At 61.0% G+C, this 15,460-nt stretch overlaps 1 protein-coding gene across 1 annotated transcript; it reads right to left on the reverse strand.

Moving 5' to 3' along the window:
• Nucleotides 1-28: 28 nt before the first annotated feature.
• Nucleotides 29-14,440, reverse strand: LOC144740055 (oxysterol-binding protein-related protein 9-like). Its single transcript, XM_078622939.1, has 10 exons — nt 14,392-14,440; nt 13,775-13,825; nt 12,724-12,826; nt 11,669-11,845; nt 9,132-9,318; nt 7,238-7,317; nt 5,706-5,821; nt 4,503-4,588; nt 1,334-1,595; nt 29-1,123 (listed from the first exon to the last, which is right to left on the reverse strand). Exons 1-10 carry the CDS (start codon nt 14,392-14,394, stop codon nt 458-460), a joined length of 1,731 nt encoding a protein of 576 aa, XP_078479065.1. The 5' UTR covers nt 14,395-14,440; the 3' UTR covers nt 29-457.
• Nucleotides 14,441-15,460: the final 1,020 nt, after the last annotated feature.

Below are 15,460 nucleotides of genomic sequence, written 5' to 3' on the forward strand. Positions count from 1 at the left end.
TCTCCTGGCCACCGTGATGATGATGAGAGAGAGAGTCGTGACCTCCTGCGCACCAGGCGAGGTAGCCGACATCTCCTAGCCACCGTGATGATGATGATGAGAGAGAGAGTCGTGACCTCCTGTACACCAGGCGAGGTAGTCGACATCTCCTGGCCACCATGATGATGATGATGAGAGAGAGAGTCGTGACCTCCTGTACACCAGGCGAGGTAGTCAACATCTCCTGGCCACCGTGATGATGATGATGAGAGAGAGAGAGTCGTGACCTCCTGCACACCAGGCGAGGTAGTCAACATCTCCTAGCCACCGTGATGATGATGATGATGATGAGAGAGAGAGAGTCGTGACCTCCTGCACACCAGGCGAGGTAGCCGACATCTCCTAGCCACCGTGATGATGATGATGAGAGAGAGAGAGTCGTGACCTCCTGCGCACCAGGCGAGGTAGTCAACATCTCCTAGCCAGCGTGATGATGATGATGATGAGAGAGAGAGAGTCGTGACCTCCTGTGCACCAGGCGAGGTAGCCAACATCTCCTAGCCACCGTGATGATGATGATGAGAGAGAGAGAGTCGTGACCTCCTGTGCACCAGGCGAGGTAGCCAACATCTCCTGGCCAGCGTGATGATGATGATGAGAGAGAGAGAGAGAGTCGTGACCTCCTGCACACCAGGCGAGGTAGCCAACATCTCCTAGCCACCGTGATGATGATGATGAGAGAGAGAGAGAGAGAGTCGTGACCTCCTGTGCACCAGGCGAGGTAGCCAACATCTCCTGGCCACCGTGATGATGAGAGAGAGAGAGAGTCGTGACCTCCTGCACACCAGGCGAGGTAGCCAACATCTCCTAGCCACCGTGATGATGATGATGAGAGAGAGAGTCGTGACCTCCTGCACACCAGGCGAGGTAGCCAACATCTCCTAGCCACCGTGATGATGATGATGAGAGAGAGAGTCGTGACCTCCTGTAGACCAGGCGAGGTAGCCGACATCTCCTGGCCACCGTGGGCGCCCCTTGAGTGACCGGCGTGCGACTCACTGGGCGGGTGGTGCGACACCTGCTCGGCAACGAACGTCACGCTGCCCGTGGTCGCCCACGGGACCGGCCCGTCCGCCGCCAGCTCCTGCTGGAGGGAGGGGACATCACGCGGTGAGGACGGTGAGTGTGGCGGTGGGGGGAGGTAGTGGTGGGGTGAAGGTAGTGGTGGAAGGAGTAGTGGTGGTGGGGGGGGAGTGTTGGTGGGGGGGGAGTGGTGGGGGGGGGGGGGGAGAGTAGTAGTGGTGGAGGAGTGGTGGGGGGGGGGAGTGGTGGCGGGTGTGGTGGGGGCACTGACGCTGGTCTCTTCCGCTGGGGCTGCCGGCACGGCCGCCACGACCTCGTGCTGCTGGTGCTGCTGCTGCTGCTGCTGGTGCTGGTGCTGCTGCTGCTGGTGGTGGTGGTGGTCGGACACGGTCCAGTGACAGTGAAACGTCTCGCCCAGGATGGGGTTGTACGGCTTCTTGGCGACGGACCCCTTGCGACCGGCGTGGAACGAGGAGAGGTACCAGCGCACGACGCCCACCATGCGCTCGCGCGCGTCCACGCCGCCCGCCACGCTGGGAGACGCGGGGGGGGGGGGGGGTGGGGACACACGTGTAGGGTGACATTAGGGGACGTGGGGAGACGCAGGGCGAGTGTGGTGGTGGGTGTGGTGGTGAGCGTGGTGGTGAGCGTGGCGGTGAGTGTGGTGGTGAGTGTGGCGGTGAGTGTGGTGGTGAGTGTGGCGGTGAGTGTGGTGGTGAGTGTGGTGGTGAGTGTGGAGGTGAGTGTGGTGGTGGGTGTGGTGGTGAGTGTGGTGGTGAGCGTGGTGGTGAGTGTGGTGAGTGTGGTGAGTGTGGCGGTGAGTGTGGTGGTCGTGAGTGTGGTGGTAAGTGTGGTGGTGAGTGTGGCGGCGAGCGTGGCGGCGAGTGTGGCGGCGAGTGTGGAGGTGAGTGTGGAGGTGAGTGTGGAGGTGAGTGTGGAGGTGAGTGTGGCGGTGAGTGTGGAGGTGAGTGTGGTGAGTGTGGTAAGTGTGGTGGTGAGTGTGGCGGCGAGCGTGGCGGTGAGTGTGGAGGTGAGTGTGGTGAGTGTGGTGAGTGTGGCGGTGAGTGTGGCGGTGAGTGTGGTGGTGAGTGTGGTGGTGAGCGTGGTGGTGAGTGTGGAGGTGAGTGTGGTGAGTGTAGTGGTGAGTGTGGAGGTGAGTGTGGTGAGTGTGGTGAGTGTGGTGGTGAGTGTGGTGGTGAGTGTGGTGGTGAGCGTGGTGGTGAGCGTGGTGGTGAGTGTGGCGGTGAGTGTGGTGGTGAGTGTGGTGGTGAGCGTGGTGGTGAGTGTGGCGGTGAGTGTGGCGGTGAGTGTGGTGAGTGTGGCGGTGAGTGTGGCGGTGAGTGTGGCGGTGAGTGTGGCGGTGAGTGTGGCGGTGAGTGTGGCGGTGAGTGTGGCGGTGAGTGTGGCGGTGAGTGTGGCGGTGAGTGTGGCGGTGAGTGTGGCGGTGAGTGTGGAGGTGAGTGTGGAGGTGAGTGTGGTGGTGAGTGTTGCGGTGAGTGTGGCGGTGAGTGTGGCGGTGAGTGTGGAGGTGAGTGTGGCGGTGAGTGTGGAGGTGAGTGTGGCGGTGAGTGTGGCGGTGAGTGTGGCGGTGAGTGTGGCGGTGAGTGTGGTGGTGAGTGTGGTGGTGAGTGTGGAGGTGAGTTGTGGCGGTGAGTGTGGAGGTGAGTGTGGCGGTGAGTGTGGTGGTGAGTGTGGCGGCGAGTGTGGTGGTGAGTGTGGTGGTGAGTGTGGAGGTGAGTGTGGTGGTAAGTGTGGCGGTGAGTGTGGTGGTGAGTGTGGTGGTAAGTGTGGCGGTGAGTGTGGAGGTGAGTGTGGTGGCGAGTGTGGAGGTGAGTGTGGGCAGCGTGTGTGGTGGTGAGTGTGGAGGTGAGTGTGGAGGTGAGTGTGGCGGCGAGTTGTGGAGGCGAGGTGTGGAGGTGAGTGTGGCTGTGAGTGTGGCGGCGAGTGTGGTGGTGAGTGTGGTGGTGAGTGTGGTGGTGAGTGTGGCGGCGAGTGTGGTGGTGAGTGTGGCGGCGAGTGTGGTGGTGAGTGTGGCGGTGAGTGTGGCGGTGAGTGTGGAGGTGAGTGTGATGGTGAGTGTGGCGGTGAGTGTGGCGGCGAGTGTGGTGGTGAGTGTGGAGGCGAGTGTGGCGGCGAGTGTGGAGGTGAGTGTGGAGGTGAGTGTGGCGGTGAGTGTGGCGGCGAGTGTGGTGCGTGAGTGTGGCGGTGAGTGTGGTGGTGAGTGTGGCGGCGAGTGTGGAGGTGGAGATGTGGTGGTGAGATGTGGCGGCGAGTGTGGTGGTGAGTGTGGCGGTGAGTGTGGAGGTGAGTGTGGTGGTGAGTGTGGCGGTGAGTGTGGCGGCGAGTGTGGTGGTGAGTGATGTGAGGTGAGTGTGGCGGTGAGTGTGGAGGTGAGTGTGGCGGTGAGTGTGGCGGCGAGTGTGGCGGCGAGTGTGGTGGTGAGTGTGGAGGTGAGTGTGGTGAGTGTGGTGAGTGTGGCGGCGAGTGTGGCGGCGAGTGTGGCGGCGAGTGTGGAGGTGAGTGTGGCGGTGAGTGTGGCGGTGAGTGTGGGCGGCGAGTGTGGAGGTGAGCGTGGCGGTGAGCGTGGCGGTGAGCGTGGCGGTGAGTGTGGTGGTGAGTGTGGTGGTGAGTGTGGTGGTGAGTGTGGAGGTGAGTGTCGTGGTGAGTGTGGCGGTGAGTGTGGAGGTGAGTGTGGTGGTGAGATGTGGTGGTGAGCGTGGGTGGTGAGCGTGGTGGTGAGTGTGGCGGTGAGGTGGAGTGTGGTGGTGAGTGTTGGTGGTGAGTGTGGTGGCGAGTGTGTGTGGCGAGTGTGGTGCGTGAGTGTGGCGGTGAGTGTGGCGGTGAGTGTGGCGGTGAGTGTGGTGGTGAGTGTGGTGGTGAGTGTGGTGGTGAGTGTGGCGGTGAGTGTGGCGGTGAGTGTGGAGGTGAGTGTGGAGGTGAGTGTGGAGGTGAGTGTGGTGGTGAGTGTCGTGGTGAGTGTGGTGGTGAGTGTGGCGGTGAGTGTGGCGGTGAGTGTGGTGGTGAGTGTGGTGGTGAGCGTGGAGGTGAGTGTGGTGGTGAGCGTGGAGGTGAGTGTGGCGGTGAGTGTGGTGGTGAGTGTGGTGGTGAGTGTGGCGGTGAGTGTGGCGGTGAGTGTGGCGGTGAGTGTGGCGGTGAGTGTGGCGGTGAGTGTGGCGGTGAGTGTGGCGGTGAGTGTGGTGGTGAGTGTGGTGGTGAGTGTGGCGGCGAGCGTGGTGGTGAGTGTGGTGGTGAGTGTGGCGGTGAGTGTGGCGGTGAGGTGTGTGGTGGTGAGTGTGGCGGTGAGTGTGGTGGCGAGCGTGGTGGTGAGTGTGGTGGTGAGTGTGGCGGTGAGTGTGGCGGTGAGTGTGGTGGTGAGTGTGGCGGTGAGTGTGGTGGTGAGTGTGGTGGTGAGTGTGGCGGTGAGCGTGGGAGCTGCTCACCTGACGAAGAGGTCGGGGTGAGCGAAGAAGTCGGCGTACATCTCCAGCAGCGAGCGCCGCTCCAGGATGAAGGTAGGCAGCACCACCTGCTCGCAGGACGGGCCTCTCTGAGTCTCTGTGAGTCTCTGTGAGTCTCTGTGAGTCTCTGTGAGTCTCTGTGAGTCTCTGTGAGTCTCTGTGAGTCTCTGTGAGTCTCTCTGAGCCTCTGTGAGTCTCAACGAGTCTCTGTGAGTCTCTGTGAGTCTCAACGAGTCTCTGTGAGTCTCTGTGTAACTCTGTGTATCTCTACAGGCCTCTGTGAGTCTCTGTGAGTCTCAACGAGTCTCTGTGAGTCTCTGTGAGTCTCTGTGAGTCTCTGTGAGTCTCTGTGAGTCTCTGTGAGTCTCTCTGAGCCTCTGTGAGTCTCAACGAGTCTCTGTGAGTCTCTGTGAGTCTCAACGAGTCTCTGTGAGTCTCTGTGTAACTCTGTGTATCTCTACAGGGCTCTGTGAGTCTCTGTGCAACTCCACAGGGCTCCATGAGTCTTTCTGAGTCTCTGTGTAACTCCATAGGGCTATCTGAGTCTCTATGAGTCTCTGTGAGTCTCTGTGTAACTCTGTGTATCTCTACAGGGCTCTGTGAGCCTCTGTGAGTCTCTATGAGTCTCTATGAGTCTCTGTGTATCTCTACAGGGCTCTGTGAGTCTCTTCTTTGGTGGAAATACGAGTCCCCTCTGGAGGGAGGGAGAGGGTGGGAGGGAAGGGGCAGAGGGAGTGGAGGGGGGGGAGCGGGGGGGGGGAGGGCTGGGGGCGAGGGGGAAGGGAGGGTCAGGGAGCGGTGGGGGTGGTAGGGGTGGTGGGGGGCGGTGGGAGCGGTGGGGGGCGGTGGGGGTGGTGGGGGTGGTGGGGGGTGGTGGGAGCGGTGGGGGCAGTGGGGGGTGGTGGGGGTGGTGGGAGCGGTGGGGGTGGTGGGGGTGGTGGTGGTGGGGGTGGTGGGGGTGGTGATGGGGGTGGTGGTGGGGGAGCGGTGGGAGCGGTGGGGGCGGGTGGGAGCGGTGGGGGTGCTGGGGGTGGTGGGAGTGGTTGGGGCGGTGGGGGTGGTGATGGGGGTGGTGGGGGTGGTGGGAGCAGTGGGGGGTGGTGGTGGTGGGGGTGGTGGTGATGGGGCGGTGGTGGTGGGGGTTGTGGTGGTGGGGGCGGTGGTGGTGGTGGTGGGGGTCCTCACCTTGGTGAGGTCCATGCCCAGCTTGACCTGGGACAGCAGGTGCATGATGACGCTCTTGTGGTCCTCCACCGACTCCCCCTCCTCAGAGTCGTTCTCGTCCTGCGCGTCGTAGCGCTCTGCCCCACGCACGACACGCACGTCACGCACGTGTACACGCGTGTGTACGTACACACGTGCACGTCGCATGTACACTCGTCGCCACGTCGCACGTACACGCGTCGCACGTACACCTCGTCGCCACGTCGCGTGTACACGTGTCGCCACGTACACACGTCGCCACGTCGCGTGTACACGTGTCGCCACGTACACACGAGTCGTCACGTCGCACGTACACACGTCACCACATACACGCGTGTACGTACACACTTACACGCGACGCACGTGTACACGAGTCGTCACGTCGCGTGTACACCGCGTCGCCACGTCGCGTGTACACGCGTCGCCACGTACGCGCGTTGCCACGCGCGCCGCGTGACTGATCATCGCCGGCGCGACCCGACCGCGGTACCATCGTGTCTCGTTGACAACCCTTTGGTCGCCTCCACTGTCGGGACGACGGGCGTCCGTGCCAGGAGGCCGGGGGACGCAGGAGCGTCTGGCAATGCTGCAGAAGTACCGCACCCACGCCGAGCCAGGCCGGGAACACATCCGTTCCACTCCTGACGAAAGCGACGACCAGGATGCGCCGCCGTGGATTTATCGAACGGCCCAACGATCGACCGCCAAAGATTCCCGCGTCAAACGAGAATTCGTTTCGAGCGCAGGCAGGTAGATGGCAACGGAGGTGAGGAGGAAGCGGAGTCCGACAGGGGACAGAACTGCATTGTGGGTACAACCCATTCTCACCGCCCGCTGAGTCCAAGCCCCGGCACCCCCCCACCCCCCCCCGTCGTTGGTAGAGCCCGACGCGATGGAGACCAGCGGAGTCCGACAGGGGACAGAACGGCATTGTGGTACGACCCATTCTCACCGGCCCGCTGAGTCCAAGCCCCGGCACCCCCCACCCCCCCTGTCGTTGGTAGAAGCCCGACGCGATGGAGACCAGCGGAGTCCGACAGGGGACAGAACGGCATTGTGGTACGACTCATTCTCACCGCCCGCTGAGTCCAAGCCCCGGCACCCCCCCCCCCCCTACAGTACACACCGTCGTTGGTAGAGCACGAGGCGATGGAGACCAGCGGAGTCCGACAGGGGACAGAACGGCATTGTGGTACGACCCATTCTCACCGCCCCGCTGAGTCCAAGCCCCGGCAACCCCCCACCCCCCCTGTCGTTGGTAGAGCCCGACGCGATGGAGACCAGCGGAGTCCGACAGGGGACAGAACGGCATTGTGGTACGACCCATTCTCACCGCCCGCTGAGTCCAAGCCCCGGCACCCCCCACCCCCCCCCCGTCGTTGGTAGAGCCCGACGCGATGGAGACCAGCGGAGTCCGACAGGGGACAGAACGGCATTGTGGTACGACTCATTCTCACCGCCCGCTGAGTCCAAGCCCCGGCACCCCCCCCCCACCCCCCCCGCCCGGTACACACCGTCGTTGGTGCAGCCCGAGGCGATGGAGACCAGCGACTCGGTGGTGGCGGGGTGCTTGAGGCCCGAGGCTCCCAATGACCTGAGTTCCACACCGGGGACCGGAGAGCAGCAGCAGCAGTGGAGGAGACGTCATCGTCATCATCGTCGTCGTCGTCGTCGTCATTATCCGTGAGCGAGCGTATCAGCGTGAGTGATGCGAGCGAAGTGAGGCGAGCGTGTCTGCATGAGTGACAGAGCGAGCGAGTGAGCGAGCGTATCAGCGTGAGTGAGCGGGAGGCGAGCCGAGCGAAGTGAGCGAGCGTGTCTGCATGAGTGACAGAGCGAGCGAGTGAGCGAGCGTATCAGCGTGAGTGAGGCGGTGCGAGCGAGTGAGCGAGCGTGTCTGCATGAGTGACAGAGCGAGCGAGTGAGCGAGCGAGATCAGCGTGAGTGAGCGAGCGATGTGAGCGAGCGTGTCTGCATGAGTGACAGAGCGCGAGCGAGAGTGAGCGAGCGTATCAGCGTGAGTGAGCGGGCGAGCGAGTGAGCGAGCGTGTCTGCATGAGTGACAGAGCGAGCGAGGTGAGCGAGCGTATCAGCGTGAGTGAGCGGGCGAGCGAGAAGTGAGCGAGCGTGTCTCTGCATGAGTGACAGAGCGAGCAGAGTGATGCGAGCGTATCAGCGTGAGTGGCGAGCGAGGTGAGCGAGCGTGTCTGCATGAGTGACAGAGCGAGTGCGAGGTGAGCGAGCGTATCAGCGGTGGTGAGCGGGGCGAGTCGAGTGAGCGAGCGTGTCTGCATGAGTGACAGAGCGAGCGAGTGAGCGAGCGTATCAGCGGTGAGTGAGCGGGCGAGCGAGTGACGCGAGCGTGTCTGCATGAGTGACAGAGCGAGTGAGTGAGTGAGCGAACGACTGAGTGAGCGAGTGAGGTGAGCGAGCGTATCAGCGTGAAGGTGAGCGAGCGAGCGAGTGAGCGAGCGTATCAGCGTGAGTGACAGAGCGAGTGAGTGAGTGAGCGAACGACTGAGTGAGCGAGCGAGTGAGTGAGCGAGCGTATCAGCGTGAGTGACAGAGCGAGTGAGTGAGTGAGCGAACGACTGAGTGAGCGAGTGAGCGAGCGTATCAGCGTGAGTGACAGAGCGAGTGAGTGAGTGAGCGAACGACTGAGCGAGCGAGTGAGCGAGCGTATCAGCGTGAGTGACAGAGCGAGTGAGTGAGTGAGCGAACGACTGAGCGAGCGAGTGAGCGAGCGTATCAGCGTGAGTGACAGAGCGAGTGAGTGAGTGAGCGAACGACTGAGTGAGCGAGTGAGCGAGCGTATCAGCGTGAGTGACAGAGCGAGTGAGTGAGTGAGCGAACGACTGAGCGAGCGAGTGAGCGAGCGTATCAGCGTGAGTGACAGAGCGAGTGAGTGAGTGAGCGAACGACCTGAGCGAGCGAGTGAGCGAGCAAATGCAACAGAGTGAGTGAGTGAGTGAGCGAGCGAGTAAGCGAGTTAGCGACTGATTGATTCGAGTGAGCGAGCGAGCGAGTGAGTTAGCGAGTGAGTGAACAAACACAACACAGCGAGTGAGTGAGCAAGCGAATTAGCGAGCCAGCGACTGATTGATCGAGTGAGCGAGCGAGTGAGTGAGTTAGCGAGCGAGTCGAGCGACTGATTGATCGAGTGAGCGAGCGAGTGAGTTAGCGAGCGAGCGACTGATTGATCGAGTGATCGAGCGAGCGAGTGAGTGAATGAGTGAGCGAGTGAACAAACGTAACACAGCAAGTGAGTGAGCGAGTGAGTGAGTTAGCGAGCGAGTGAGTTAGCGAGCGAGCGAATGACTGAGCAAGTGAGCGAGCGAATGACTGAACGAGTGAGCGAGTGAGTGAGCGACGTGAGCGAGCGACTGAGCGAGCGAGAGGGCGACTCACGTGCGCGGGGGCTTGGGCGACGTGCTGTCGTTGGCGTCGCTGTCGTTGGCGTCGTAAAACTCGTCCTCGCTGCTCGAGTAGGAGATGTGTGGGACTCCGGCGACGTCACGTGGCGACGTCAACACGATCGCCGCCTCCTCCTCGAAGTCGTCGTCGTCGTCGTCGTCACCTCCGCCGCCGCTGCTGCCTGCCATGGGGTGACGACGGTGACTCGGTAATGACTCGGTAAACCGTGGTGAGGTGGTGGTGAGGTCGTGGTGAGGACGTGGTGAGGACGTGGTGAGGTGGTGGTGAGGACGTGGTGAGGTCGTGGTGAGGTGGTGGTGAGGACGTGGTGAGGACGTGGTGAGGACGTGGTGAGGACGTGGTGAGGTGGTGGTGAGGTGGTGGTGAGGTGGTGGTGAGGACGTGGTGAGGACGTGGTGAGGTGGTGGTGAGGTGGTGGTGAGGTGGTGGTGAGGTCGTGGTGAGGTGGTGGTGAGGACGTGGTGAGGACCTGGTGAGGTGGTGGTGAGGTGGTGGTGAGGAGGTGGTGAGGTGGTAGTGAGGTGGTGGTGAGGACGTGGTGAGGACGTGGTGAGGTGGTGGTGAGGTGGTGGTGAGGACGTGGTGAGGACGTGGTGAGGACGTGGTGAGGTGGTGGTGAGGACGTGGTGAGCTGGTAGTGAGGTGGTGGTGAGGTGGTGGTGAGGTGGTGGTGAGGACGTGGTGAGGACGTGGTGAGGTCGTGGTGAGGTGGTGGTGAGGACGTGGTGAGGTGGTGGTGAGGACGTGGTGAGGTGGTGGTGAGGACGTGGTGAGGACGTGGTGAGGTGGTGGTGAGGACGTGGTGAGGTTGTGGTGAGGTGGTGGTGAGGTGGTGGTGAGGACGTGGTGAGGTGGTGGTGAGGACGTGGTGAGGACGTGGTGAGGTTGTGGTGAGGACGTGGTGAGGTGGTGGTGAGGTGGTGGTGAGGTGGTGGTGAGGACGTGGTGAGGACGTGGTGAGGTGGTGGTGAGGACGTGGTGAGCTGGTAGTGAGGTGGTGGTGAGGACGTGGTGAGGTGGTGGTGAGGTCGTGGTGAGGTGGTGGTGAGGACGTGGTGAGGACGTGGTGAGGACGTGGTGAGGTGGTGGTGAGGTCGTGGTGAGGTGGTGGTGAGGACGTGGTGAGGTGGTGGTGAGGACGTGGTGAGGACGTGGTGAGGTGGTGGTGAGGTGGTGGTGAGGACGTGGTGAGGTCGTGGTGAGGTCGTGGTGAGGTGGTGGTGAGGACGTGGTGAGGTCGTGGTGAGGTCGTGGTGAGGTGGTGGTGAGGACGTGGTGAGGTCGTGATGAGGTCGTGGTGAGGTGGTGGTGAGGTGGTGGTGAGGACGTGGTGAGGTGGTGGTGAGGACGTGGTGAGCTGGTAGTGAGGTGGTGGTGAGGTGGTGGTGAGGTGGTGGTGAGGACGTGGTGAGGACGTGGTGAGGTCGTGGTGAGGTGGTGGTGAGGACGTGGTGAGGTCGTGGTGAGGTCGTGGTGAGGTGGTGGTGAGGTGGTGGTGAGGACGTGGTGAGGACGTGGTGAGGTCGTGGTGAGGTGGTGGTGAGGACGTGGTGAGGTGGTGGTGAGGTCGTGGTGAGGTGGTGGTGAGGTGGGTGGTGAGGACGTGGTGAGGACGTGGTGAGGACGTGGTGAGGTCGTGGTGAGGTGGTGGTGAGGACGTGGTGAGGTCGTGGTGAGGTCGTGGTGAGGTGGTGGTGAGGACGTGGTGAGGTTGTGGTGAGGTCGTGGTGAGGTGGTGGTGAGGTGGTGGTGAGGTGGTGGTGAGGTCGCGGTGAGGACCTGGTGAGGTGGTGGTGAGGACCTGGTGAGGACGTGGTGAGGTCGTGGCGAGGAGGTGGTGAGGTGGTGGTGAGGTCGCGGTGAGGACCTGGTGAGGTGGTGGTGAGGACCTGGTGAGGACGTGGTGAGGACCTGGTGAGGACGTGGTGAGGTGGTGGTGAGGAGGTGGTGAGGAGGTGGTGAGGAGGTGGTGAGGTGGTGGTGAGGACGTGGTGAGCTCGTGGTGAGGAGGTGGTGAGGTGGTGGTGAGGACCTGGTGAGGTGGTGGTGAGGACGTGGTGAGGTGGTAGTGAGGAGGTGGTGAGGTGGTGGTGAGGACGTGGTGAGCGCTTGAAAGGAGGCAATCAAACTCGAGTAGCCGGGGGCTGGGAGCACTGCAGAGTAGCGCTAACCACTGCACCACCGCTCCGCACAGCACAAAACGACAAAGATCCCCCGTGTAGCCTCTAACAGACTGTTGGGGCAAGTGCTGTTAGCGAGCACCTATGAAAGTCGGCGCTGTGGCATACGAGGGGGTGGTTGGGCCAGCACCACGCCCGGCCGCCTTTGTCTCCCCAGTGGCGATGTTTACCACGCACCGCACCAGCTACTCATTTGAGGCCGAGTCCACCTAGAGGGGGGGAGGAGGCCCAGGACCGGTTCGGGAATAATCGCCACCGGCGTTGGCCGACGAGCGGGAGTCGAACTCGCAGCGCTAACCGCTGCACCGCCGCTCCCCGCCGTGGCCGTACCGGAGCCGTCCTCCCCGTTGCCGGAGCCGCCGGCGTGCGGCGGCGGCGGCGCCGGCGGCGACTTGGCGATGCCGAGCGACGGTGCCGCGGGGGAGGACACGTCGAGGGTGGTGGGGCGCGACTCCGCCGACGCCGTCCCTCCGCCCGCCTGCCGCTCGCCGGCGGTGCCGTGGGAACCTGCGGCACACGGCGGTGGGGGGCGGTGGGGGGCGGTGGGGGGGCGGTGGGGGGCGGTGGGGGGCGGTGGGGGGCGGTGGGGGGCGGTGCAGGAGACGGCGTCACCGAGCGACCGCGACGCCGCCGTCGCTCGTTTGCCGCGGAAGGGTTCGGGCCGAGACTCGCGGCTCATGTCTCAACGCCGTCAATTACCGCCGCCGCCACCATCGCCACCACCACTCAATCAGCACCATCACCATCTCACCACCACCACCATCGCCTCGTTAACACCATGACCTCGTCAACACCATCGCCTCGTTAACACCATCACCACCACTCAATCAGCACCACCACCATCTCACCACCACCATCGCCTCGTTAACACCATCACCACCACTCAATCAGCACCACCACCATCTCACCACCACCATCGCCTCGTTAACACCATCACCACCACTCAATCAGCACCACCACCATCTTACCACCACCACCACCATCGCCTCGTTAACACCATCACCACCACTCAATCAGCACCACCACCATCTTACCACCACCACCACCATCGCCTCGTTAACACCATCACCACCACTCAATCAGCACCACCACCATCTCACCACCACCATCGCCTCATTAACACCATCACCACCACTCAATCAGCACCACCACCATCTCACCACCACCATCACCTGTTTAACACCATCACCACCACTCAATCCGCACCACCACCACCATCTCACCGCCATCGCCTGTTTAACTCCATCACCACCACTCCAATCAGCGCAGCTCCCCCGATCTACATACAATATTTCAAACGCACGTACATGCACACTACAACCATCCAAACAACAACAACACCACCACCACCACCACCACAACCACCGTCTCCCCGCTCGCCGTACCGGCGCGCGTGAGCTCCGGGCGGCCACTTGCCGTCCCGGCGTGCACCACCGCCGCCTCCTCTCCGTCGCCGCCCCTCACCGCCTCCACCGGGTTCAGCGAGCTCTGCGTTGCCACGCAACCACACGGAGGTGAGTCTGTGGGTCTCTGTGTGAGTCTATGGGTCTCTGTGTGAGTCTATGGGTCTGTGTGTGAGTCTATGGGTCTCTGTGTGAGTCTATGAGTCTCTGTGTGAGTGTGGGTCTCTGTGTGAGTCTATGGGTCTCTGTGTGAGTGTGGGTCTCTGTGTGAGTCTATGGGTCTGTGTGAGTCTATGGGTCTCTGTGTGAGTGTGGGTCTGTGTGCGAGTCTGTGGGTCTCTGTGCGAGTCTACGGGTCTCTGTGTGAGTCTACGGGTCTCTGTGTGAGTCTACGGGTCTCCGTGTGAGTGTGGGTCTCTGTGTGAGTCTATGGGTATCTGTGTGAGTCTATGGGTCTCTGTGTGAGTCTACGGGTCTCTGTGTGAGTCTATGGGTCTCTGTGTGAGTCTACGGGTCTCTGTGTGTGTGTCTATGGGTCTCTGTGTGTGTGAGTCTATGGGTCTCTGTGTGAGTCTGTGGGTCTCTGTGTGTGTGAGTCTATGGGTCTCTGTGTGTGTGAGTCTGTGGGTCTCTGTGTGTGAGTCTGTGGGTCTCTGTGTGTGAGTCTATGGGTCTCTGTGTGTGAGTCTATGGGTCTCTGTGTGTGTGAGTCTGTGGGTCTCTGTGTGTGAGTCTGTGGGTCTCTGTGTGTGAGTCTATGGGTCTCTGTGTGAGTCTATGGGTCTGTGTGTGAGTCTATGGGTCTGTGTGTGAGTCTATGGGTCTCTGTGTGTGAGTCTATGGGTTTGTGTGTGAGTCTATGGGTCTGTGTGTGTGCCTATGGGTCTCTGTGTGAGTCTATGGGTCTATGTGTGTGCCTATGGGTCTCTGTGTGAGTCTACTGGTCTCTGTGTGAGTCTGTGGGTCTCTGTGTGAGATGAGATGAAATAACAATTCTTATTATTGTTAAATTATCCTGGCGGCTGGATCTCACCTTGGCGATCTGCAGCAAGACGATGCAGTGCTTTATGGACTCCACCATGTTCTGTGGGAACAACATCACCGTCATCATCATCGTCATCGTCGTCATCGTCGTCGTCATCATCATCATCATTATCATCGGCATCATTGTCGTCGTCATCGTCGTCACCATTATCATCGTCATCACCATCATCGTGGTCACGATCTTCATCATCACCATTATCATCATCACCACCGTCACCGTCATCATCATCACCACCATCATCGTCGTCATCACCATCATCATCGTTATCATCACCATCATCATCATCACCATTATCATCATCACCATTATCATCCTAATCACCATCGTCATCCCCAATCGTCATCATCACCGTCACCATCACCGTCACCATCACCATCGTCATCATCACCATCATCGTCATCACCATTAGTTGCGTTCCAATTGCACGTTTCAATCGTGAACGTGACGCACTTTCACGCGGAGAGAGAGACACACGCCCAACCAACCAACGCACGCCTGCCCCACAGGGTAGCTTTTGTTGACAAAGATGGATTAGATGGGGTTAACTTAATGAAGAGATTCTATTGGTGTGCGAGCGTGTGTTAGTGTGGTGTGGGGAGACTTACCATGGAGATCCCTTTCAGTTCTCCCACCTTCTGTAAAGGACACACACAACACAAAGACACACCGCTAACACGCACCGCTAACACGCACCGCTAACACGCACCGCTAACACGCACCGCTAACACGCACCGCTAACACGCACCGCTAACACGCACCGCTAACACGCACCGCTAACACGCACCGCTAACACGCACCGCTAACACACACCGCTAACACACCACCGCTAACACACACCGCTAACACACCACCACTAACACACACCGCTAACACGCACCGCTAACACGCACCGCTAACGCACACCGCTAACACACACCGCTAACACACACAGCTAACACACGCACACCGCTAACACACACAGCTAACACACACCGCTAACACACACACCGCTAACACACACCGCTAACACACACCGCTAACACACACACCGCTAACACACACCGCTAACGCACACCGCTAACACACACCGCTAACACACACCGCTAACACACACCGCTAACACACACACCGCTAACACACACCGCTAACACGCACCGCTAACACACACCGCTAACACACACCGCTAACACACCACCGCTAACACACACCGCTAACACACACCGCTAACACGCACCGCTAACACACACCGCTAACACACCACCGCTAACACACACACCGCTAACACACACCGCTAACACGCACCGCTAACACACCACCGCTAACACGCACCGCTAACACACACAGCTAACACACACCGCTAACACACACCGCTAACACGCAACCGCTAACACACACAGCTAACACGCACCGCTAACACACACCGCTAACACACACAGCTAACACGCACCGCTAACACACACCGCTAACACACCACCGCTAACACACACAGCTAACACACACCGCTAACACACACCGCTAACACGCACCGCTAACACGCACCGCTAACACACACCGCTAACACACACCGCTAACACACACCGCTAACACACACCGCTAACACGCACCGCTAACACGCACCGCTAACACGCACCGCTAACACGCACCGCTAACACGCACCGCTAACACACACCGCTAACACGCACCGCTAACACGCAC

This window comes from Lampetra planeri, unplaced genomic scaffold (assembly GCF_965212315.1).
Source record: "Lampetra planeri unplaced genomic scaffold, kcLamPlan1.2.h2 scaffold_1870, whole genome shotgun sequence".
NCBI lineage: Eukaryota > Metazoa > Chordata > Hyperoartia > Petromyzontiformes > Petromyzontidae > Lampetra > Lampetra planeri.